Source organism: Mustelus asterias, chromosome 18 (assembly GCF_964213995.1).
Source record: "Mustelus asterias chromosome 18, sMusAst1.hap1.1, whole genome shotgun sequence".
In the NCBI taxonomy this organism is placed as follows: domain Eukaryota; kingdom Metazoa; phylum Chordata; class Chondrichthyes; order Carcharhiniformes; family Triakidae; genus Mustelus; species Mustelus asterias.
Window position 1 is genome coordinate 88,013,488 of NC_135818.1, and position 25,099 is coordinate 88,038,586.

Sequence of the window (25,099 nt, forward strand, 5' to 3'; positions counted from 1 at the left end):
TTGTTTGAAAAGGGCTGCAGGGAAAAGCTTGGGAATTACAGGCTGGTGAACCTCACATCTGTAGTAAGTAGGTTGTTCGAAGGTATTTTGAGAGACAGGATCTACAGGCATTTAGAGATGCAAATACTAATTAGGGACAGTCAGTATGGCTTTGTGAGTGGAAAATCATGTCTCACAAATTTGATTGAGTTTTTTGAAGGAGTAACCAAGAAGGTAGATGAGGGCAGTACAGTTGATGTTGTCTACATGGACTTTAGCAAGGCCTTTGACAAGGTACCACATGGTAGGTTGTTGCATAAGGTTAAATCTCACGGGATCCAAGGAAAGGTCGCCAATTGGATACAAAATTGGTTTGATGACAGAAGCCAGAGGGTGGTTGTAGAGGGTTGTTTTTCAAACTGGGGGCCTGTACCAGCGGTATGCTTCAGGGATCGGTGCTGGGTCCACTGTTATTTGTCATTTATATTAATGATTTGGATGAGAATTTAGGAGGCATCGTTACTAAGTTTGCAGATGACACCAAGATTGGTGGCATAGTGGACAGTGAAGAAGGTTATCTCGGATTGCAACGGGATCTTGATCAATTGGGCCAGTGGACTGATGAATGGCAGATGGAGTTTAATTTAGGTGATACGAGGTGATGCAAATGTGAGGTGATGCATTTTGGTAGATCGAGCAGGACAGGACTTACTCAGTTAATGGTTGGGGAGAGTTATAGAACAAAGAGATCTAGGGGTACAGGTTCATAGCTCCTGGACAGGGTGTTGAAGAAGGCATTCGGCATGCTTGGTTTCATTAGTCAGAACATTGAATACAGGAATTGGGACATCTTGCTGAAGTTGTACAAGATATTGGTAAGGCCACACTTGGAATACTGTATACAGTTCTGGTCACACTATTATAGAAAGGATATTATTAAACTAGAAAGAGCGCAGAAAAAATTTACTCGGATGCTACTGGGACTTGATAGTTTGAGTTAAAAGGAGAGGCTGGATAGACTGGGACTTTTTTCTCTGGAGTGTAGGAGGCTGAGGGGTGATCTCATAGAGGTCTATAAAATAATGAGGGGCATCGATCAGCTAGATCGTCAATATATTTTCCCAAAGGTAGGGAGGTCTAAAACTAGAGGGCATAGGTTTAAGGTGAGAGGGGAGAGATACAAAAGGGTTCAGAGGGGCAATTTTTTCACACAGAGTGTGGTGAGTGTCTGGAACGAGCTGCCAGAGGTAGCCGTAGAGGCGGGTACAATTTTGTCCTTTAAAAAGTATTTAGACAGTTATATGGGTAAGATTGGTATATAGGGATATGGGCCCAACGTGGGCAATTGGGACTAGCTTAGTGGTTAAAAAAAGGACGGCATGGACAAGTTGGGCCAAAGGGCCTGTTTCCATGCTGTAAACCTCTATGACTCTATGGGCCCTATTTTACCATTTGGATTCTATGCACTGGACGGACTTGAAACTGGGAGTGTTTCAGATCTGCCTTTTTGACCCGTTCTCAGGCACACTGCCTGAAAAATTATCAGCGATTCCGAATCGCGCTGCTGAAGCCTGTGAGCGGGGCTGAACATGCCCGAAATCCTGCAGCTCCGACCGGTGCCTCCAACTGCGCATGTGCAGAAAGAAAAATGGTAGCAAACTGCTCCCCTGCCACATTCCCTCAGGCTGGATAATGCCTCCCCCTGGCCCCCACCGACACTGCCACACCCCCCCAACATTGCTGACCCCCTTATCCCCCAGACCGATCGTGGGCCCCTCCCCCCTACCGATCTCAGGCAGAGTGGCAGTGGACCCCCCTTCCCCCTCACTGATCACAGGTAGAGTGGCAGTGGACCCCCCCCCCCCCACCAATCTCAAGCAGAGTGGCAGCGGACCCCCCTTCCCCCTCACTGATCACAGGTAGAGTGGCAGTGGACCCCCCCCCACCAATCTCAAGCAGAGAGGCAGCGGACCTCCCCTCCTCACCCCACCAATCTCAAGCAGAGTGGCAGCGGACCCCCCCTCCCCCCCACCAATCTCAAGCAGAGTGGCAGCGGACCCCCCCTCCCCTCCCCCCCACCAATCTCAAGCAGAGTGGCAGCGGACCCCCCCTCCCCTACCCCCCACCGATCTCAAGCAGAGTGGCAGCGGACCCCCCCCTCCCCTACCCCCCACCGATCTCAAGCAGAGTGGCAGCGGACCCCCCCTCCCCTACCCCCCACCGATCTCAAGCAGAGTGGCAGCGGACCCCCCCTCCCCTACCCCCCACCGATCTCGAGCAGAGAGTCGTCAGATGCTCGGCACTTACATCCTCATTAACTGGAGTGCCCAAATCGGAATTTTGTAGAGCATGTCTGTTTTGCGCTGATTCCGGATGGGTGAACACGGTGGTGAAGGGGGAAGTGCCGGTAAAATCAGGCATGCAGCCTATTAGGTCAATTTAAATGCATGCAAATACATTGAAATTGCCGTCGCGCCCATCTCGGGCACGGTCCTGATCGTGGCCATTTTTGGGCCTTGGTAAAGGAGGAACCAGAGCGGAGGTGGGTGTGGAACCTCACGCCCGACTTTACCAAGTTTTCGCGCCCGAAAACGGGCATAACGTGATGGTAAAATGGGGCCCCATGACTTGAAGAATACGGTGAAGTCCTGTTCAGAGTGTCAGATCAACCAGCAGATGGCGCCACCAGCACAACTACACCCTTGGCCTGTTTGACCATGGTCCAGATTTCACACGGACTTTGCCAGACCTTCCATATTCATGAATCAACCATGATCTTATTGAATGGCGGGGCAGGCTCGAGGGGCCAGATGGCCAACTCCTGCTCCTAGTTCTTATGTTCTTATAAACACATGTCTCTGGTTGTCGTAGAAATGCATTCAAAATGATTGGAAGCTGATACCTTGAGGAATATTACGGCTCCTGTGACTGTCTCTGTCCTATTCCTCTCTGTGCTTCCACTTCTCAGGAGCTGGATAATGATGGAGCAGACTGGGAGAAACTCCCAACTTATAACAAAAGAACACAGTCACACAAGTTTTATTCCTAAATAGAGTGAAGTCAGTTTAGTGAGTGCGACCAGTACAACATAACTTATAAGTCATACTCCGAGCCGACACCTACTGTCGTTGCTCTGGACATGTCCATATATTGCTGGGAGGAGTTCATGTCTCCAATTGAAGAATCAATGGCAGTTGTATAGGAGTATCCGCTCTTCTGTACCAGGACCTCCTCCTCATGCTCCTTTGTGCCTTCATTCTCCATGTAAAATTCGATGGGGATGAGCTTATCCGAAAAGAAGTTAGAGAGAGGCTCTCCGATGATTCCCATGCTGCAAGATATAGAACACGGAATGGTAAAGGAGGCATTTCTTTCAGATTCCTCCTCACGTTTCCCAAAGTCGCTGATCCCTCACTGGGTTACACGGGTGCCGATGGCTTTTCCCTTCTTCATGTGTTAGTGCTTTGATTCCGGAGGCTGGACCAGCCAAGCCCAATTCTGTCCCGACCTGCACTTACCCAGACCTGCCTGATACTGGGACAACAGCAGGTGACAAACTCCCCCTGCCAGTGATCCAACCAAAACCACACTATCGAGCCAAGACCAGCACGTTCCAGCTAAATCCCCATTCAAGCTGAAATCTCATATCTCAAACATGGCAAGAGAGAGGTGGGAGAAATACTACCATTTGTCATAGCAGCCCCCAGTGAGAGTCAGCACCTTCAGGAGAGGAGGGGGACCCTGTACCCCAGTGAGAGTCAGCACCTTCAGGAGAGGAGGGGGCCTGTACCCCAGTGAGAGTCAGCACCTTCAGGAGAGGAGGGGACCCGTACCCCAGTGAGAGTCAGCACCTTCAGGAGAGGAGAGGAGGGGACCCTGTACCCCAGTGAGAGTCAGCACCTTCAGGAGAGGAGGGGGCCCGTACCCCAGTGAGAGTCAGCACCTTCAGGAGAGGAGGGGGTCCCTGTACCCCAGTGAGAGTCAGCACCTTCAGGAGAGGAGGGGACCCTGTACCCCAGTGAGAGTCAGCACCTTCAGGAGAGGAGGGGGACCCTGTACCCCAGTGAGAGTCAGCACCTTCAGGAGGGGAGGGACCCTGTACCCCAGTGAGAGTCAGCGCCTTCAGGAGAGGAGGGGACCCGTACCCCAGTGAGAGTCAGCACCTTCAGGAGAGGAGGGGACCCTGTACCCCAGTGAGAGTCAGCACCTTCAGGAGAGGAGGGGACCCGTACCCCAGTGAGAGTCAGCACCTTCAGGAGAGGAGGGGACCCTGTACCCCAGTGAGAGTCAGCACCTTCAGGAGAGGAGGGGACCCTGTACCCCAGTGAGAGTCAGCACCTTCAGGAGAGGAGGGGGACCCTGTACCCCAGTGAGAGTCAGCACCTTCAGGAGGGGAGGGACCCTGTACCCCAGTGAGAGTCAGCGCCTTCAGGAGAGGAGGGGACCCGTACCCCAGTGAGAGTCAGCACCTTCAGGAGAGGAGGGGACCCTGTACCCCAGTGAGAGTCAGCACCTTCAGGAGAGGAGGGGACCCGTACCCCAGTGAGAGTCAGCACCTTCAGGAGAGGAGGGGACCCTGTACCCCAGTGAGAGTCAGCACCTTCAGGAGAGGAGGGGACCGCACCCCAGTGAGAGTCAGCGCCTTCAGGAGAGGGGGGGCCTGTACCCCAGTGAGAGTCAGCACCTTCAGGAGAAGAGGGGACCCGAGCTTAGGAAAATAACTCCATGCTCTTCACTGCACACCTCTTTGATATAACCCACAAGCTTTGCTACAATGTTCTGATTTGTCACCTTATATTCCCTGTGGCTCCATTGGAAATGATGTGGAGATGCCGGCGTTGGACTGGGGTAAACACAGTGAGAAATCTCACAGCACCAGGTTAAAGTCCAACAGGTTTATTTGGTAGCAAAATCCACTAGCTTTCGGAGCGCTGCTCCTTCGTCAGGTTTGTGAACAGAACTCCCACTTACCTGACGAAGGGGCAGCGCTCCGAAAGCTAGTGGATTTTGCTACCAAATAAACCTGTTGGACTTTAACCTGGTGTTGTGAGACTTCTTACTGTGCTCCATTGGAAACACAGAGCTTCTGCTTTACTGAGTTTCCCAGACCTTTCCTTCATTACTGAGGAAGCCGACTCTGGGATACAATGCACAGGTCCCAAGGTCTCTCTGTGATGTTACCAGGGTGGACAGTTTTACGTGTGGCCCAGGACAGTGGGCACATTGTTCAACAAACTGTGCATTCCCAAACCTATCCTCCCACAGAGGTCACATGCACATCCTGGGGGCCAGTCTGTGGGACAGGGCTCAATCACACAGGCTCTGATGTTCTTTCCCCCAACCTGGCTCAATGAGACTGGGGTCTCTGGGCTCTCTCCATCCTCAGAGCAGATAGGCCAGCAGAGCTGCAGTCCTGCGATCATTCTGGCCTCAAAATGAGGGGTGGGGTTATGCTGCAGCTGTACAGGACCTTGGTGAGACCACATTTGGAATATTGTGTGCAGTTCTGGTCACCTCACTATAAGAAGGATGTGGAAGCGCTGGAAAGAGTGCAGAGGAGATTTACCAGGATGCTGCCTTGTTTGGAGGGTAGGTCTTATGAGGAAAGGTTGCGGGAGCTAGGGCTGTTCTCTCTGGAGCGGAGGAGGTTGAGAGGCGACTTAATAGAGGTTTATAAAATTATGAAGGGGATAGATAGAGTGAACGTTCAAAGACTATTTCCTCGGGTGGATGGAGCTATTACAAGGGAGCATAACTATAGGGTTCGTGGTGGGAGATACAGGAAGGATATCAGAGGTAGGTTCTTTACGCAGAGAGTGGTTGGGGTGTGGAATGGACTGCCTGCAGTGATAGTGGAGTCAGACACTTTAGGAACATTTAAGCGGTTATTGGATAGGCACATGGAGCACACCAGGATGATAGGGAGTGGGATAGCTTGATCTTGGTTTCAGATAAAGCTCGGCACAACATCGTGGGCCGAAGGGCCTGTTCTGTGCTGTACTGTTCTATGTTCTATGAGGGAATTCAGTCTGTGGATGGATTGGAGAATCAGAGAAACTTGCAGCACAGAGTCAGCACCTTCCCTTCCGATCTGTGTCGACTCTTTGCAACAGCAGCCATGCTCAGTCCCACACCACTGTCCTTTCCTGAGCAATTTTCTAAGTTCTTAATCTCCATCCAGCTGTCCAACCCCCTTTTAAAATTATGAATGGAATCAAGTCCCATCACCTGTTCAGATCCTGACTGCATTGTCTTTCTGAATGAGTAACTCACCCAGTGCCATTCCCCCGCCATCTCCCTGTAACCCTTCGCATTCTTCTTTTTCACATAACAGTCTCATTCTCTTTGAAATGCTTCAATGGAATCTCCCTCCACCACCCTCTAGGACAGCACGGTAGCACAGTGGTTAGCACTGCTGCCTCACAGTGCCAGGGACCCGGGTTCAATTCCCGGCTCGGGTCACTGTCTGTGTGGAGTCTGCATGTTCTCCTCGTGTCTGCGTGGGTTTCCTCCGGGTGCTCCGGTTTCCTCCCACAGCCCAAAGACGTGCTGGTTAGGCTAATTGGCCATGGTAAATTCTCCCTCAGTGTACCCGAACAGGCGCCGAATTGTGGTGACTAGGGGATTTTCACAGTAACTTCATTGCAGTGTTAATGTCAGCCTACTTGTGACACTAATAAATAAACTTTAAACTCTCAGGCAGTCCATTCTAAACCCTAACCATTCGCTGCGTGAAAACATTTTTCATCATCACGCTTTTGATTCTTTTGCCTATTATTTTCAATCTTCCCCCCTCTCATTCTTGATCTTTCCACGAGTTTTTCCCAGTCTACTCTGTGCAGAACCCTCATGGTTTTGAACACCTCTGAAATCTCCTGTCCACCTTCTCTTTTTCCGATATCAGCCAACATGGTCCTCCAATACCAAACTTGACCCCAATTTGCATATCGAAAGAGTTTACACTCAGATTCAAGTGGGAAAAAATGTCTCTCCCTCTCGATCTTTCTCCAATCGGATTGACTCGATTACCTACAGTTATTGTCACACTGGCCAGGGGTTAAAATTTGTTTTCCCCGATTTCCTCAATCAAAACCTCACCATCCTGGAAAGCTCTGTTTGATCACCTCTTCACCTTCGCTGTTCTGAGGAGAGCCTCCTCCTCCAGGTGCCATGCCCCAAGAGACTGTTAACCAGCATGGACAGGTAGTATTGAGGAAGTAGGGAGGCTGCAGGAGGACTTGGACAGGTTAGGAGAGTGGGCAAAGAAGTGGCAGATGGAATACAATGTGGAAAAGTGTGAGGTTCTGCACTTCGGAAGGAGGAATGGAGGCATAGACTATTTTCTAAATGGGAAAATGTTTCGGAAATCAGAAACACAAAGGGACCTGGGAGTCATTGTTTAAGATTCTCTTAAGGTTAACGTGCAGGTTCAGTCAGCAGTTAGGAAGGCAAATGCAATATTAGCATTCATGTCGAAAGGCTAGAATACAACAGCAGTGATGTAGTTCTGAGGCTGTATAAGGCTCTGGTCAGACCCCATTTGGAGTATTGTGAGCAGTTTTGGGTCCCGTATCTAAGGAAGGGTGTACTGGCCTTAGAAAGGGTCCAGAGGAGGTTCACAAGAATGATCCCTAGAATGAAGAGCTTGTGATATGAGGAACGGTTGAGGACTCTGGGTCTGTACTCGTTGGAGTTTAGAAGGATGAATGGGGATCTTATTGAAACTTACAGGATACTGCAAGGCCTGGATATAGTGGACGTGGAGAGGATGTTTCCACTAGTAGGAAAAACTAGAACCAGAGGGCACAACCTCAGGCTAAAGGGACGATCCTTTAAAACAGAGATGATGAGGAATTTCTTCAGCCAGAGAGTGGTGAATCTGTGGAACTCTTTGCCGCAAAAGGCTGTGGAGGCCAGGTCATTGAGACAGAGATAGATAGGTTCTTGATTAATAAGGGGATCAGGGGTTATGGGGAAAAAGCAGGAGAATAGGGGTGAAAAAAATCAGCCATGATTGAATGGCAGGTCAGACTCGATGGGCCGAGTGGCCTAATTCTGCTCCTATGTCTTATGTTCTTATGGACCTCCATTCGATTTGTCCATCATTTTGCTTGGCAGAGAATGGCAGGGGCTTCAAAGAGAATTGTCCTAACTTTTCCAATCTCCTCTCATAAATTGAGGTCCCTCACTCTGATAGCATCCTGGTAATCTTTCTCGCTCCCCTTCCTACAGCCTTTCCATCTTCCCTGAGGTGTGGCGCCCAGAATGGTCCACAATATTCCAGCTCAGGCCTCCCCACTGATTTATAAAATTCTCAACATATCGCTTTTCTTTTCTGTTTTCTCCTCGATTAATAAATCCAAATAACCTATCTGTATTTATAACCAGGCTATCAGTATTTGTGTCTATGGATGACACCAAGATCTCTTACTCATCAGCACGGACGGCACAGTGGTTAGCACTGCTGCCTCACAGCACCAGGGACCCGGGTTCGATTCCCAGCTTGGGTCACTGTCTGTGTGGAGTTTACGCGTTCTCCCCGTGTCAGCGTGAGTTTCCTCCGGGTGCTCCGGTTTCCTCCCACAGTGCGAAAGACAAAAAAAAAGAAAATTACAACACAGGAGCAGGCCCTTCAGCCGATGCTGGTTAGGTGGATTGGCCACGCTAAATTCTCTCTCAGTGTACCCGAACAGGACTGGAGTGTGGCGACTAGGGGATTTTCACAGTAGCCTCATTGCAGTGTTAATGTAAGCCTACTTGTGACAAATAAATAAATAAAGCTTTAACCTAAACAAGCGGGAGTTGGGATGGTTCTCCCTGGAGCAGAGATGATTACGGGGAGATTGAATAGCGATATTCAAAATCATGACAGCTCTGTCAAAGAGTGAGGACAACAGGCACAATGGGCCGAATGCCTCCTTCCGTACTGCAATGTCCGTGCCCAGATAACACCGCTGGGCGAGATGGGGGTCATTGCTTACACATCAGACAAGTCGCCCTCCAGATGCACCACCTTGGTCTTCTCCTCAGCCAGCTGGATGTTGAAATGTGGATTGACACGGTGCTGTTTGAAGAGATACTCCGATTTCTCCCGAGGCGTCTGGAGCAGAGACTGAAGGACCGGCGATCGTTGGTTAAGGATTTTATTTATTGGTGGTCGCTTTGACTGAGGCCGTCTGAGTAACAAGAAAAGGTTGATCAGTAACCGTAGGGAGGAGTCCACAGATAATCACCCACCACCCATCCCCAGAGCCCCCTAAGATGGCGCCATTTGGCACCTAAACTGGCAATTTCCATCAGAAAGGAAGCGAGTGAGATACACAGCAATTAGAAAATTCCTTCATCAGGAGATGTTCCTTGATATTGTACCTCAAACATCTTATACCCTGTCCTGGGAGTGTTTGATGGGGGACAGTGTAGAGGGAGCTTTACTCTGTATCTAACCCCGTGCTGTACCTGTCCTGGGAGTGTTTGATGGGGACAGTGTAGAGGGAGCTTTACTCTGTATCTAACCCCGTGCTGTACCTGTCCTGGGAGTGTTTGATGGGGACAGTGTAGAGGGACCTTTACTCTGTATCTAACCCCGTGCTGTACCTGTCCTGGGAGTGTTTGATGGGGACAGTGTAGAGGGAGCTTTACTCTGTATCTAACCCCGTGCTGTACCTGTCCTGGGAGTGTTTCATGATGTGGAGATGCCGGCGTTGGACTGGGGTAAACACAGTAAGAAGTCTCACAACACCAGGTTAAAGTCCAACAGGTTTATTTGGTAGCAAATACCATAAGCTTTCGGAGTGATGCCCCTTCGTCAGATAACTACTCCATCTGACGAAGGGGCATCGCTCCGAAAGCTTATGGTATTTGCTACCAAATAAACCTGTTGGACTTTAACCTGGTGTTGTGAGACTTCTTACTGTGTTTCATGGGGACAGTGTAGAGGGAGCTTTACTCTGTATCTAACCCCGTGCTGTACCTGTCCTGGGAGTGTTTGATGGGGGACAGTGTAGAGGGAGCTTTACTCTGTATCTAACCCCGTGCTGTACCTGTCCTGGGAGTGTTTGATGGGGACAGTGTAGAGGGAGCTTTACTCTGTATCTAACCCTGTGCTGTACCTGTCCTGTGAGTGTTTGATGGGGGACAGTGGAGAGGGAGCTTTACTCTGTATCTCACCCTGTGCTGTACCTGTCCTGGAGTGTTTGATGGGGACAGTATGGAGAGAATTCTGCTCTGCAGAGGAGGGGAACCATACCCTAGTGAGTCAGCACCCTCGGGAATGGGGAGAAAATAGGGGATGAATGAAAGCATTTAATTCTGAAGTGTTCTTCATGCTGATGTTGTTACCTGGAGCCTGCTTGGGCAGGTTTGGAGCTCTTTTCTCCTCCTTCACTTTATGAGCTGGGGTAAATATGTCTGAACGAAGCAGTCGGCTGATTTCCAATTCGATCACATCAAAGTTCTTCCTTCCATAAGTCACCCAGGTCACATAAGTGCAGTAGGAGTAGAAGCACTAAAATTACAAAAAGGGGGCTGCTCAGTACCTCGGAACATCGAAACAGGAGTCCTTCACACCTAACTATTTCCATTTTATGGGATGTTGCTGTTACGATACCTGCTTGTCTGAAGCACACAAAGGCATTAGGCTAATATCTCAGACTGTGGTGAAGTACATCCCACTGATACTGTGTGAGCTGTGGCTGGGAGACACTCTTCTTGCCTCGGAGGCACAAGGTTCTGTATTTGTAAGGCTGACACTCCAATGCAGTACTGAGGGAGTGCTGCACTGTTGGAGTCTTTTGGATGAGATGTTAAGCTGATGCCCTGTGCGAAGGTGGATTTAAAAAGCACATGATACTCTTTCAAAGACACCATCCGGGACAAAGCAACCCTCTTGATCAGTACAGCATCCTCACTGTCTGCTGCAACTCCGTGTCTGAATCATTTTGTTCCATTTGTACTCCAGTATCCACTTCATTTACATATCGCAAAGCTGCAGTAGTCCCAGCACTGACCCTTGGAGAAAGGTTTTGTCAGGATGGATAAGGAGGATAACACTTTCCGGTTGCAGACAGGTCAATAACCAGAAGGCCCAGATTTCAAATAATTAGCAAATAACCCAGGGGTAATGTGACAATAATTTGTTTATACAGAGCAGGTTATTATTATCTGGAATGGCTGCCTAGAAAGGTGGTGGAAGCAGATTCAGTCACTAACAATTGGATTTAGCCTTTGAAGGGGCAAGATTTGCAGGATTTGGGAGTGCCACATCTTCAAAAAAAGTCATGACAAAGCGTCAGTGAGGATTTTCCTCATGAGAATGAATGCCGATTGTTATTTACTGGACTGCCCTTGGATTCAAATTTACCCTGAAGAGCTGTCGATCCTTTTACTTGAACAGAGGTGAGGCTGGTGAGTTAACCAGTTAGCTGTATCCATGGGGATGTATCCGTGGGGATGTGTCCGTGGGGATGTGTCCGTGGGGATGTAGCCGTGGGGATGTATCCATGGGGATGTATCCGTGGGGATGTATCCGTGGGGATGTGTCCGTGGGGATGTGTCCGTGGGGATGTGTCCGTGGGGATGTAGCCGTGGGGATGTATCCGTGGGGATGTATCCGTGGGGATGTGTCCGTGAGGATGTACATGTGGGGATGTATCCATGGGGATGTATCCGTGGGGATGTATCCATGGGGATGTATATGTGGGGATGTATCCGTGGGGATGTATCCGTGGGGATGTATCCATGGGGATGTATCCGTGGGGATGTATCCGTGGGGATGTATCCGTGGGGATGTATATGTGGGGATGTATCCGTGGGGATGTATCCGTGGGGATGTATCCATGGGGATGTATCCGTGGGGATGTATATGTGGGGATGTATATGTGAGGATGTATCCGTGGGGATGTATCCATGGGGATGTATCCATGGGGATGTATATGTGGGGATGTATCCGTGGGGATGTATCCGTGGGGATGTATCTGTGGGGATGTATCTGTGGGGATGCATCCATGGAGATGTATCCGTGGGGATGTATCCGTGGGGATGTATATGTGGGGATGTATATGTGAGGATGTATATGTGGGGATGTATCCATGGGGATGTATCCATGGAGATGTATATGTGGGGATGTATCCATGGGGATGTATATGTGGGGATGTATCCATGGGGATGTATCCGTGGGGATGTATCCATGGGGATGTATCCATGGGGATGTATCCGTGGGGATGTATCCATGGGGATGTATCCGTGGGGATGTATATGTGGGGATGTATCCATGGGGATGTATCCATGGAGATGTATATGTGGGGATGTATCCATGGGGATGTATATGTGGGGATGTATCCGTGGGGATGTATATGTAGGGATGTATCCATGCGGGTGTATCCGTGGGGATGTATCCATGGGGATGTATCCATGGGGATGTATCCATGGGGATGTATCCGTGGGGATGTATCCGTGGGGATGTATATGTAGGGATGTATCCATGGGGATGTATCCATGGGGATGTATCCGTGGGGATGTATCCATGGGGATGTATCCGTGGGGATGTATCCATGGGGATGTATATGTAGGGATGTATCCATGGGGATGTATCCGTGGGGATGTATCCGTGGGGATGTATCCGTGGGGATGTATCCATGGGGATGTATCTGTGGGGATGTATCCGTGGGAATGTATCCATGGGGATGTATATGTAGGGATGTATCCATGGGGATGTATCCGTGGGGATGTATCCGTGGGGATGTATATGTAGGGATGTATCCATGGGGATGTATCCGTGGGGATGTATCCGTGGGAATGTATCCATGGGGATGTATCCGTGGGGATGTATCCGTGGGGATGTATCCGTGGGGATGTATCCGTGGGGATGTATCCGTGGGGATGTATCCATGGGGATGTATCCGTGGGGATGTATCCGTGGGGATGTATCCGTGGGGATGTATATGTAGGGATGTATCCATGGGGATGTATCCGTGGGGATGTATCCGTGGGAATGTATCCATGGGGATGTATCCGTGGGGATGTATCCGTGGGGATGTATCCATGGGGATGTATCCGTGGGGATGCATCCATGGGGATGTATCCGTGGGGATGTATCCGTGGGGATGTATCCGTGGGAATGTATCCATGGGGATGTATCCATGGAGATGTATCCGTGGGGATGTATCCGTGGGGATGTATCAATGGGGATGTATCCGTGGGGATGTATCCGTGGGGATGTATCCGTGGGGATGTATATGTAGGGATGTATCCATGCGGATGTATCCGTGGGGATGTCTCCATGGGGATTTATCCGTGGGTATGTAACCGTGGGGATGTATCCGTGGGAATGTATCCATGGGGATGTATCCATGGGTATGTAACCGTGGGGATGTATCCGTGGGAATGTATCCATGGGGATATATCCATGGAGATGTATCCGTGGGGATGAATCTGTGTGGGTGGTGAGTGAGCCAGTCTGTGATAATGGCACTCACCTCATACAGTTGCCTGTCCTTGTGTGTAGATGAACCCATCGCCCTGTCAAAAGTTCCAATCAGTTACTTTGCTTCATCTCAAACCAGCAGAGTGAACAATAAGCAGCTATTCCGAGCATCTTTATGGGAGAGAGTTCTTTCTGTGAACCTCAGTGTCAAGAATCCAGCTTTAATGTTTAGATTCTGTGCCCGAAGGAAGGAATAGTTTCTCTCGCTGCCCCTCTTACTTTATTAAACTCGGATCAAGTCACCCTTTAACCATTTCTAGCCCAGTGAATACAACTCAAAATTATTTAATTTAACACTCGGATTCCAGGTATCATTCTGGTAAAGCTACACTGCACCCCCTCCAAGACCAATATATACATGGAGCTGTATCCATGGGGATGTATATGTGGGTGTGTATCCACAGGGATGTATATGTGGGAGTGTATCCACAGGGATGTATATGTGGGTGTGTATCCACAGGGATGTATATGTGGGGGTGTATCCATGGGGATGTATATGTGGGGGTGTATCCATGGGGATATATCCTTGGGGATGGTTGACATGTTTAGCTGTGTTTAGCCTGGAGAGGCGATGAGATCCCATTGCAGGAAAAGGGCCAAATGAGGTCATTAACCTGGCAGGCTGGCCTGGGAATTACATCTCCAGGGTTGGAAACCCAAGCGCCCAGCAGCTAGTCAGAGGCCAGCACGCTACTGAAGGCAGTGGGAAGCAGTGGTTGCTGCTGGTACTATAGCCACCAAGGCCTCGAATTGCCATTGGATCCCAGGTGAATGATGATGGCAGTGGAGGTCATGTGTGGAATGACAGTTGAGGAGCGGGGGGGAGAAGGCAAGGGGGCGCTGGCTCTCAGTGAGCCCCTCCTTCTCGATTCCGTGTCCCTCGGTCGGGCACCGGGTTCCTGACAACAAGGACTGCCCCTTTGGAAACTGGCTGGCTTCCCACACAATGAGTCTCTCCGTCATCACTGGATCGATATCAGCAGCGATGGGGTTGATCCTTATGTGACCGTCCGCTTCTTCCAGCCCTCCCAGCTGCTTACCTGCCGCCTCTACCAAAGGCAGGGCATTAAATTCCAGCTGTATATTTGGCTGCGCCAATACCAGTCCCGTTGAGGGGAGGTGAGGAAAAGAAGCCACAAGCAAAAAAGGAGGGAGGAAGCTGGGAGCAGGTCCAGGAGAGCCGTCACTTATCCTCGCACTAGTCCAGGCCTGGCTGCCATCCACACAGATGTCCATAAGACCATAAGACATAGGAGCAGAATTAGGCCACTCGGCCCATCGAGTCTGCTCCACCATTCAATCATGGCTGATATTTTTCTCATCCCCATTCTCCTGCCTTTTCCCCATAACCCCTGATCCTCTTATTAATCAAGAACCTATCTATCTCTGTCTTAAAGACACTCAATGACCCGGCCTCCACAGCCTTCTGCGGCAAAGAGTTCCACAGATTCACCACCCTCTGGCTGAAGACATTCCTCCACATCTCTGTTTTAAACGATGGTCCCTTTAGCCTGAGGTTGTTTCCTCTGGTTCTAGTTTTTCCTACTAATGGAAACATCCTCTCCACATCCACTCTATCCTGACCTCGTAGTATCCTGTAAGTTTCAATAAGATCCCCCCTCATCCTTCTAAACTCCAACGAGTACAGACCCAGAGTCCTCAACCATTCCTCATCCGATATGTCAGTGATGGTGAACCAAACTGAAGGTTGGTACTTACTTTCCGCAAGCCATGTGGTGCTGCTTCACCATATCCAAGCCCAGTAACAATTTTGAGTATATCTGCGCCATCAGTTTTTGTGCTAATTCCATTTTAGCATCAGCGTTAGCCATCTCTATCTGCTCCAGGGCTCTGGGAGGAAGGGGACGGAAAACAGAAACTTTAACAGCAGCAACAGCTGAGAGGTTAACTGAGCTCCTTCTATTTTCATCCATCATCCCTGTCCATCATCTCTTCACTGATTTCCTCAACCCCATCCCATCACCTTCCCATCATTCTCCCAATTCACGTTCCAAACCCACGATCATCTATAGATCTCCCCGTGGGCCTTGTAGAATACGAGCCTCCTTACTAGGCGAGTGGAGGCTCACCCAATAGGGAAAGAGCAATGGGATTACATCTGCCCTTGTTGACAGTAGGCTCCCAGTGATTGGAAAGTGGTTCATGTTGTCCAATTGATCATGTGGATCCAGAACTGGCTTGCCTGCAGAAGGCAGAGAGTGGTTGTAGACGGGTCTTTTTCTGAATGGAGATCGGTCACCAGTGGTGTGCCCCAGGGATCTGTTCGGGGACCCTTGCTGTTTGTCATTTTCATAAATGACCTGGATGAGGAAGTGGAGGGATGGGTTGGTAAGTTTGCCGATGACACGAAGGTTGATGGTGTTGTGGATAGTCTGGAGGGATGTCAGAAGCTGCAGCGTGACATAGGTAGGATGCAAGACTGGGCGGAGAAGTGGCAGATGGACTTCAACCTGGATAAATGTGTAGTGATACATTTTGGCAGGTCAAATGGGATGAAGGAGTATAATATCAAGGGTAAGACTCTTCGCAGTGTAGAGGATCAGAAGGACCTTGGGGTCCGGGTCCATAGGACTCTTAAATCGGCCTCGCAGGTAGAGGAGGTGGTTAAGAAGGCGTATGGTGTGCTGGCCTTCATCAATCGAGGGATTGAGTTTAGGAGTCGGGAGATAATGATGCAGCTTTATAAGACCCTCGTCAGACCCCACTTGGAGTACTATGCTCAGTTCTGGTCGCCTCATTACAGGAAGGATGTAGAAATTATTGAAAGGGTGCAGAGAAGATTTACAAGGATGTTGCCTGGATTGGGTGGCATGCCTTATGAAGATAGGTTGAGGGAGCTCGTAATATGTGTAGGGATATGGGAGTAGGGCCTGGGTGGGATTGTGATCGGTGTAGACTCGATGGGCCGAATGGCCTGTTTCTGCACTGTAGGGTTTCTATGATTTCTATGATTTCTATGACAACAATCACACCCAGGCCCTATTCCCATAACCCCACATATTTACCCTGCTAATCCCCCTGACACTAAGGGGCAATTCAGCATGGCCAATCAACCTAACCCGCACATCTTTTGGACTGTGGGAGGAAACCGGAGCACCCGGAGGAAACCCATGCAGACACGGGGAGAATGTGCAAACTCCACACAGACAGTGACCCAAGCCGGGAATCGAACCCAGGTCCCTGGCGCTGTGAGGCAGCAGTACTAACCACTGTGCCACCGTGCCATCCATAACCATTGTGCACCGTGTTGCCCATAAAGGTTTTCCTACTGTTTAGTGTCAGGCCCGAGCTCTTGTGTGCCTGGGTGAAGGTGATGACGACGGCTTGGAGCTCGGCCTCCGAGTGTGCACAGGCGCAAGCATCAACTGCGTACTGTAGCTCAATGACAGAGGATGGGACAACCTTGGATCTGGTTTGCATGTGATGGAGATTGAACAGATTCCCAATTGTTCTGTAGCTTAGCTCCACTCCAGCGGGGAGCTTGCTGAGGGTAAGATGGAGCACTGGAGCAAGGAATCGAGAGGAGTGTCAGTGCGATAACAGCCTTGCGTGACGCCAGTCTGAACATGAATTGGATCTGTGGTGGATCAGTTGGTCAGGTTCACGGCTTGCATGTTATAATGGAGCAGGCGGAGGAGGATGGTCACAAACATTTGGGGGCAGTTGGAACAGAGGAGGACGCTCTATAATCCCTCATGGTTGACCATGTTGAAGGCCTATGAGGATAAAGAAGGCCATGTACAAGGGTTAGTGCTGTTCCTGCATTTCTCTACTGGTTACTGTGTGGTGAAGAACTTGTCCCTTGTGCTCCTTAATGGGCGGAATCGGCATTGCATCTTTGGGAGGAACTCTTCAGTCATAGGAAGACGGTGATTAGAGATCGCTTGCGATGATCTTCCCTGTGGCCAAAGGCAGGGAAAATCCTCTGCAGTTGCTGCAGTCGGACATGTTGCCTTTCTTTGGTCATGATTATGATGTCCTGAGATCTCCTGACATGTTCTCTTTCTAGATAACAGAAATTGTACTTGTGACAATGCTTCACGCCATGTCTTAGTGCATCAGTGGGGATTCCATCTGCTCCTGATGCCTTAGAAAACATCGGAACTGAGGAGAAACAGGAGTAGGCCATTCAGCCCACTAGCCCACTCCACTATTTTATACAATCATGGCTGATCAGACACGTCACTGCCTTTTACACCCACGATCCCCATAACCCTTTACCTTATTGTTAATCAGAAACCTGTCAATCTCTGCGTGAAACATACTTAGTGACTGAGCTTCCACCGCCCTTTGGGGTCGAGAATTCCAAAGATTCACAACGCTCTGTGTAAAGACATTTCTGCTCATCTTGGTCCTAAGTCACATTCCCCTTATTTTGATCATGTGGATGCTCCATTGTAGAATATATTTTACAGAATTGTTTATCCCGTGTCTGCGTGGGTTTCCTCCGGGTGTTCCGGTTTCCTCCCACAGTTCAAAGATGCGCGCATTAGGTGCATTGGCTGTGCTAAATTGCCCCTTTGTGTCCAAAGATGTGTAGGTTAGATGGATTAGCCATGGTAAATGTGTGAAGTTACAAGGATTGGATGAGGGGGTGGGGCTGGGTAAGATACTCTGTCAGAGTTGGGACAGACCCGATGGGCCAAATGGCCTCTTCTGCACTGTAGGCATTCTCTGATTCTATGAGAACAGTCCCAACCTCTCCAATCTATCCCCATAACTGAAGTTTCTTATCCCTGGAACCATTCCTGTAAACCTTTTTCTGATTAAGGCTGAGATAGACAGAGTTTTGGCCTCTCAGGGAATGAAGGGATATTGAGAGCAGGCAGGAAACTGAATTTTAAGTCCAAGATCAGCCATGATCATATTGAATGGCCAAGCAGACACGACAGGCCATGTGACAGGCCTGCTCCTAGTTCTTGTGTTCTTACCACCACACTTACGTGACAAAAGTACCCGGCTTGGACTCCAAATCATACTTAGCAAGGAATGCAGAAAAATAATTGAGTAACATCTTCAGGAATTCGTTCAAGTGACGAGTTCTGAAACAGCAAAAGAACAAAGCTGCATTTTACACATCACCATATAACCAGCAAAAACTGAAAATGAAAACTCTGGAAAGTTCCATCTGAAACTGGGAAAGGAAGATAGTGTTTCACTGGTGAATCTCTAACTAGAATTCAGTTTATCTCTCCCCTCTTCATCATCTCTAGTAACTGTTCTCCACACCTTTCCCAATGTTCTTCGAATATTGCATGTTGGAGAGATATCCCTGGGGATTTATACAGCTTCCGCTGCACAGTGTTCGACGGATTGCCATAAAAACTGCCCACCCACCTTGAGATAAGCTTAAAGGTTCTTAAAAGTGGTTGTACAACAATGGTTTCCCCAAAAGGACTGGCTAGGAGGTAGGGAGGAAATGTTCTGCAAATCGTAACAGCTTTCATTTGAGGCAGGAACTTTACACAGATTGCAGTTTGTTGAATTTTATTAGTGATCTGTACCCTGACATGGAGCCGACAGCTTGGCCAAAAACTCAAATGTAAAATGCATGAGCCCAGTCAAGCAGACTTTCAGTTCAAGGGAGTTAGGATCAGATTTACACACTCGAGAATGATCGCTTCCAGTGTGGAGTCACCACGTGGCAGTTTAGAAGGCTGTGTTATGCAATGAATCTGCAGGGGATTGGCACTGGTTGCTTCATATGCTGGGCACTCATTACAATTGGATTAATGATGTTGGAAAACCAACATTAATTTAGGGTTTAGGATAGCTTTCTTGAGTTTCAATTCACAAGAATAACGCAAAAAAAAAACTAATAAAATAAAACTCAAAAGGATTCCAAATGGGAAAAAAAATCAATTTCCCAATAGCACCATTGATGGCGCCAGACTGTGGTGACTTCCTACGAGCTGTCCCCAGATTACCCTCTAATTCTATCTTTTACTCTCATTCTGTGCTATTAAAACTGTACACTAACTCTTATAAACTCTCTAACAATGGTCTAGTTAAGTTGATCTTTCTCTACATCCTCGCTATGACTGTAACACTACATTCTGCACTCTCTCCTTGCCTTCCTTCTCCCCTATGTACTCTATGAACAGTATGCTTTGTCTGTATAGCGTGCAAGACACAGTACTTTTCACTGTATCCCAATACATGTGACAATAATAGATCAAATCAAATCAAATCAAATCAAAAGAACTGCACAGGAACCTCTGATCCAGTGGTGACCATGTCGCTTGCTGCTTGTTGGCTGCAGTACTGGGCTACAGACCGGTGATGAAACAATCATTGAATCAAACAATATAGAAAAAGGCCATTCATCCCATAACACCTGTGCTGGCTCTTTGAAAGAAATGCATAGAATGTACAGCACAGAAACAGGCCTTCAGCTCAGGACTAGTCTGTGTTGGTGTTTATGCATCCCATGAATCTAATCCCATTCCATCTAATCTCAGCTTTCAGCACGAGGAAATCCCCTTCAGCATTCAATGACTGATCCTACCGCCTCCATCAACATCCTGGGGGTTATCATTGATCAGAAACTGAACTGGACCAGTAAGAAGTCTCACAACACCAGGTTAAAGTCCAACAGGTCTATTTGGTAGCACGAGTTTTCAGAGCGCTGCTCCTTCATCAGGTGGTAGTGGAGGATTGGATTCACAAACACAGCATATATAGACACAGACTCAATTACAAGATAACGGATGGAATGTGAGTCTGAACAGGTAATCAAGTCTTTACAGGTACAGACAATGCGAGTGGAGAGAGGGTTAAGCACAGGTTAAAGAGGTGTGTATTGTCTCCAGCCAGGACAGTTAGTGAGATTTTGTTAGTGAGGTTTTGTTTGTGAAACAAATCTTCTACTCACCTGATGAAGGGGCAGCGCTCCAAAAGCTCATGCTACCAAATAAACCTGTTGGACTTTAACCTGGTGTTGTGAGACTACTTACTGTGCCCACCCCAGTCCAACGCCGGCATCTCCACATCATGAACTGGACCTGTCATATAAATACTGTGGCTACAAGGGCAGGTCACAAGCTAGGAATTCTGTGGAGAGTAACTCACCTCCTGACTCCCCAAAACTTGTCCCATCATCTACAAAGCACAAGTCAGGAATACTCTCCATTTGCCTGGATGGGGGCAGCTCCAACATCACTCAAGAAGCTCAACACCATCCAGGCAAAGCAGCCCCGCTTGATTAATACCCCATGCACCAGCTTAAACATTCATTCCCTCCACCACCGACACACAGTGGCAGTCATGGATACCATCTACAATATGCACTGCAGCAACACATCAAGGTTCCTTAGACAGCACCTTCCAAATCCATGACCACTACCATCTAGAAGACGAAGGCAGCAGACACGTGGGAACACCACCACCTGAAAGTTTCCTTCCAAGTCACTCACCATCCTGACTTGGAAATATATCACCGTTCCTTCACTGTCGCTGGGTCAAGGTCCTGGAACTCCCTCCCTAACAGGGAGGGAGTTCCAGAATGTACCTATATCACATGGACTGCAGCGATTCAAGAAGCCTGCTCACCACCAACTGCTCAAGGGCAATTAGGGATGGACAATAAATACTGAACAATCGAAACCCTAACAACAAGAAATCAAGAGAAACAAAAACAGAGAAAGAAACAGAGACTTGAAGAAGAGGTATAGGTGGGTGGGGGCAGAGTGAGATGCTTCAAAACTATCTCACCTGCGGGGGCACTGGGGAAGGGGTTGGAATGACCACTGGATCTAATCTCCAAACAAGTCAAGAGCCAAGCACCAAATGAGAGCCTGTCCCATCACTGAAATTAAAATTCTTCCCAGAGTAACGGACAGAGTGAGGCAGCAACACACAGAGATAGAGAGGTAAGAGGGAGAGAGAGAGGGAGAGAGAGAGGGAGAGAGAGACGAATGCAGAGAAAGAAAAAGGCTGACGGTTTTATAATTTTACCATCCAGGTGTCCCAGGTTGCTTTACATCCAATAATGGAGTACTATGAATTGTGGTCACTGCTGTAATTTGGAAACATGCACAGAACGATCCCACAAACATTAACATGATCATCTGTCCATTGGGGGATAACTGTTGCCACAAAGCTGGGAAAAGCTCTCTGCTGTGGGTGAGGGAGAGTGAGCCGCAGCCAAGTACAGAGACAAGGCAACAAAAAGAGACAAACCCTTACCCCAACATCTGCTGAAAAATCGGCAAATCGCAGCCTGAATCTTTTTCTTCCAGAAGAAGGAAAGCAGCCTCTGTTAAAGAACAAAAACAGGTCACATCACAATTACTGATATACTGAGTGCAGTTTACACAACAACCCTGTTCACAGTATAACCCCACCATCACAACAACCCTGCTCACAGTGTAACCCCACCATCACAACAACCCTGTTCACAGTGTAACCCCACCATCACAACAACCCTGCTCACAGTGTAACCCCACCATCACAACAACCCTGTTCACAGTGTAACACCACCTTCACAACAACCCTGCTCACAGTGTAACCCCACCATCACAACAACCCTGCTCACAGTGTAACCCCACCATCACAACAACCCTGCTCACAGTATAACCCCACCATCACAACAACCCTGCTCACAGTGTAACCCCACCATCACAACAACCCTGCTCACAGTATAACCCCACCATCACAACAACCCTGCTCACAGTATAACCCCACCATCACAACAACCCTGCTCACAGTGTAACCCCACCATCACAACAACCCTGTTCACAGTATAACCCCACCATCACAACAACCCTGTTCACAGTATAACCCCACCATCACAACAACCCTGTTCACAGTATAACCCCACCTTCACAACAACCCTGTTCACAGTATAACCCCACCATCACAACAACCCTGTTCACAGTATAACCCCACCATCACAACAACCCTGCTCACAGTATAACCCCACCATCACAACAACCCTGCTCACAGTGTAACCCCACCATCACAACAACCCTGTTCACAGTATAACCCCACCATCACAACAACCCTGTTCACAGTATAACCCCACCTTCACAACAACCCTGTTCACAGTATAACCCCACCTTCACAACAACCCTGTTCACAGTGTAACCCCACCATCACAACAACCCTGCTCACAGTGTAACCCCACCTTCACAACAACCCTGCTCACAGTGTAACCCCACCTTCACAACAACCCTGTTCACAGTATAACCCCACCATCACAACAACCCTGTTCACAGTATAACCCCACCTTCACAACAACCCTGCTCACAGTGTAACCCCACCTTCACAACAACCCTGTTCACAGTGTAACCCCACCTTCACAACAACCCTGTTCACAGTGTAACCCCACCTTCACAACAACCCTGCTCACAGTATAACCCCACCATCACAACAACCCTGCTCACAGTATAACCCCACCTTCACAACAACCCTGTTCACAGTATAACCCCACCTTCACAACAACCCTGTTCACAGTATAACCCCACCTTCACAACAACCCTGCTCACAGTGTAACCCCACCATCACAACAACCCTGTTCACAGTATAATTCCACCTTCACAACAACCCTGTTCACAGTGTAACCCCACCTTCACAACAACCCTGTTCACAGTATAACCCCACCTTCACAACAACCCTGTTCACAGTGTAACCCCACCTTCACAACAACCCTGCTCACAGTATAACCCCACCTTCACAACAACCCTGCTCACAGTGTAACCCCACCATCACAACAACCCTGTTCACAGTATAATTCCACCTTCACAACAACCCTGTTCACAGTATAACCCCACCATCACAACAACCCTGTTCACAGTATAACCCCACCTTCACAACAACCCTGTTCACAGTGTAACCCCACCTTCACAACAACCCTGTTCACAGTGTAACCCCACCTTCACAACAACCCTGTTCACAGTATAACCCCACCTTCACAACAACCCTGTTCACAGTGTAACCCCACCATCACAACAACCCTGTTCACAGTATAACCCCACCTTCACAACAACCCTGTTCACAGTGTAACCCCACCTTCACAACAACCCTGTTCACAGTGTAACCCCACCTTCACAACAACCCTGTTCACAGTATAACCCCACCTTCACAACAACCCTGTTCACAGTGTAACCCCACCATCACAACAACCCTGTTCACAGTGTAACCCCACCTTCACAACAACCCTGCTCACAGTGTAACCCCACCTTCACAACAACCCTGTTCACAGTATAACCCCGCCTGCAGTTACCCCCTCCCCCGTTGCTTGCCATCTATTTCTATCTCCTCTCTGTCAGTGCAAGGTTTATTCACCAACTCTGATCTGCTTCTGCTCAATCGTGGATTAGTTTCAGGGGTGATAGGACTGTTCTACAGGGAAAGATTTTTTAAAAATGTTTTATTTATTAGTCACAGGTTAGGCTTACATTAACACTGCCACAATGAAGTTACTCTGAAAATCCCCTAGTCGCCACATTCCGGCACCTGTTCGGGTACACTGAGGGAGAATGTAGCATGGCCAATGTATCTAACCAGCACGTCTTTTGGACTGTGGGAGGAAACCGGAGCACCCAGAGGAAACCCACACAGATACGGGGAGAACATGCAGATTCCGCACAGACAGTGACCCAAGCCGGGATTTGAACTCAGGTCCCTGGTGAGGCAACAGTGCCGCCATGCCGCCCCCTATTGTGCAGATTGGGTCGTGACAGCACGCCTGGAATACTGCGTACTCTTTTGATCTCCAAAGAATGATATACTTGCCTTCGGGAGGGAACAAGGAAGGTTCACTGGAAAGATTCTGGGGAAGAGAAAGTTGTCCTAGGAGGAGATAGTGAGTAGAATGGGCTTATACTCTTTGGAGTTTGGAAGAATGAGAGTGGATCTCACTGCAATTCTCTACCCCAGTGTTATGGAGGGCTTGTGGCACAGTGGGTAGCACCCATGCCCTGATCCTGAAGCTCCAGGTTCCAATCCCACCCCAGGACTTGATGGCCAAGGAATGATTCAACCTGCAAATCTTGTCCACACACACCATTGGCTGGCAATAAGAGTGGGAGGGACTCCAAATCACCATGTGATTGAAAGAACCTTGGTGTCTATTCCAGTTCTAGGTTACAGAATGTATGTTGCCACAGCAACTTCAACTCCCTAGTGATCAAAGATCCTATTTGAGTGATGTTGATTGAGGGATAAATATTGGCCCACTGTACCAGGGAGAACCCGCCTGCTCTTACCTCAGTTACAAGGACAGACTGGAGAGAAGGCGGCTAAGAGGAGATTTGACAGAGATGTTCAAAATCATGAGGGGGCTGGACAGAATAGACAGGGAGAGACTGTTCCTGCTCGGAAAAGGATTGAGAATGAGAAGTCATTTATTTAAAATGATTTACAAAAAAAAGCAAACGTGATACAAGAAAACACTTTTTCACCCAGCGAGTGGTTGGGGTCTAGAATGCGCTGCTTGGATGTGTGGCGGAGACGGTGATGCGCTATTCAGACACGAGGCTCGAAGCTCAGTAAATGAAGGCTTTTATTTACTGTTAATGAAGCTACCAGAACTTATGTACACTATCCCAGACTGAAGGGGTCCCGGCCAGAGCAGGGACTCTTATACCTCTCCCAGGAGGCGGAGCCCGACTGGGA

General features: G+C 48.7%; 1 protein-coding gene across 1 annotated transcript in view; it reads right to left on the reverse strand.

Annotated features, from left to right (window-relative positions):
• Positions 1–3,072: 3,072 nt before the first annotated feature.
• Positions 3,073–25,099, reverse strand: part of ppp1r36 (protein phosphatase 1 regulatory subunit 36) — a 36,071-nt gene continuing 14,044 nt past the window's right edge. Inside the window, exons 5-9 of the mRNA XM_078233142.1 lie at positions 21,668–21,737; positions 18,424–18,522; positions 15,179–15,310; positions 8,961–9,155; positions 3,073–3,310 (exon numbers count right to left, since the gene is read on the reverse strand). Of these exons, the coding sequence (XP_078089268.1) occupies positions 3,073–3,310; positions 8,961–9,155; positions 15,179–15,310; positions 18,424–18,522; positions 21,668–21,737 (734 nt within the window). The remainder of the gene's footprint in view (positions 3,311–8,960; positions 9,156–15,178; positions 15,311–18,423; positions 18,523–21,667; positions 21,738–25,099) is intronic.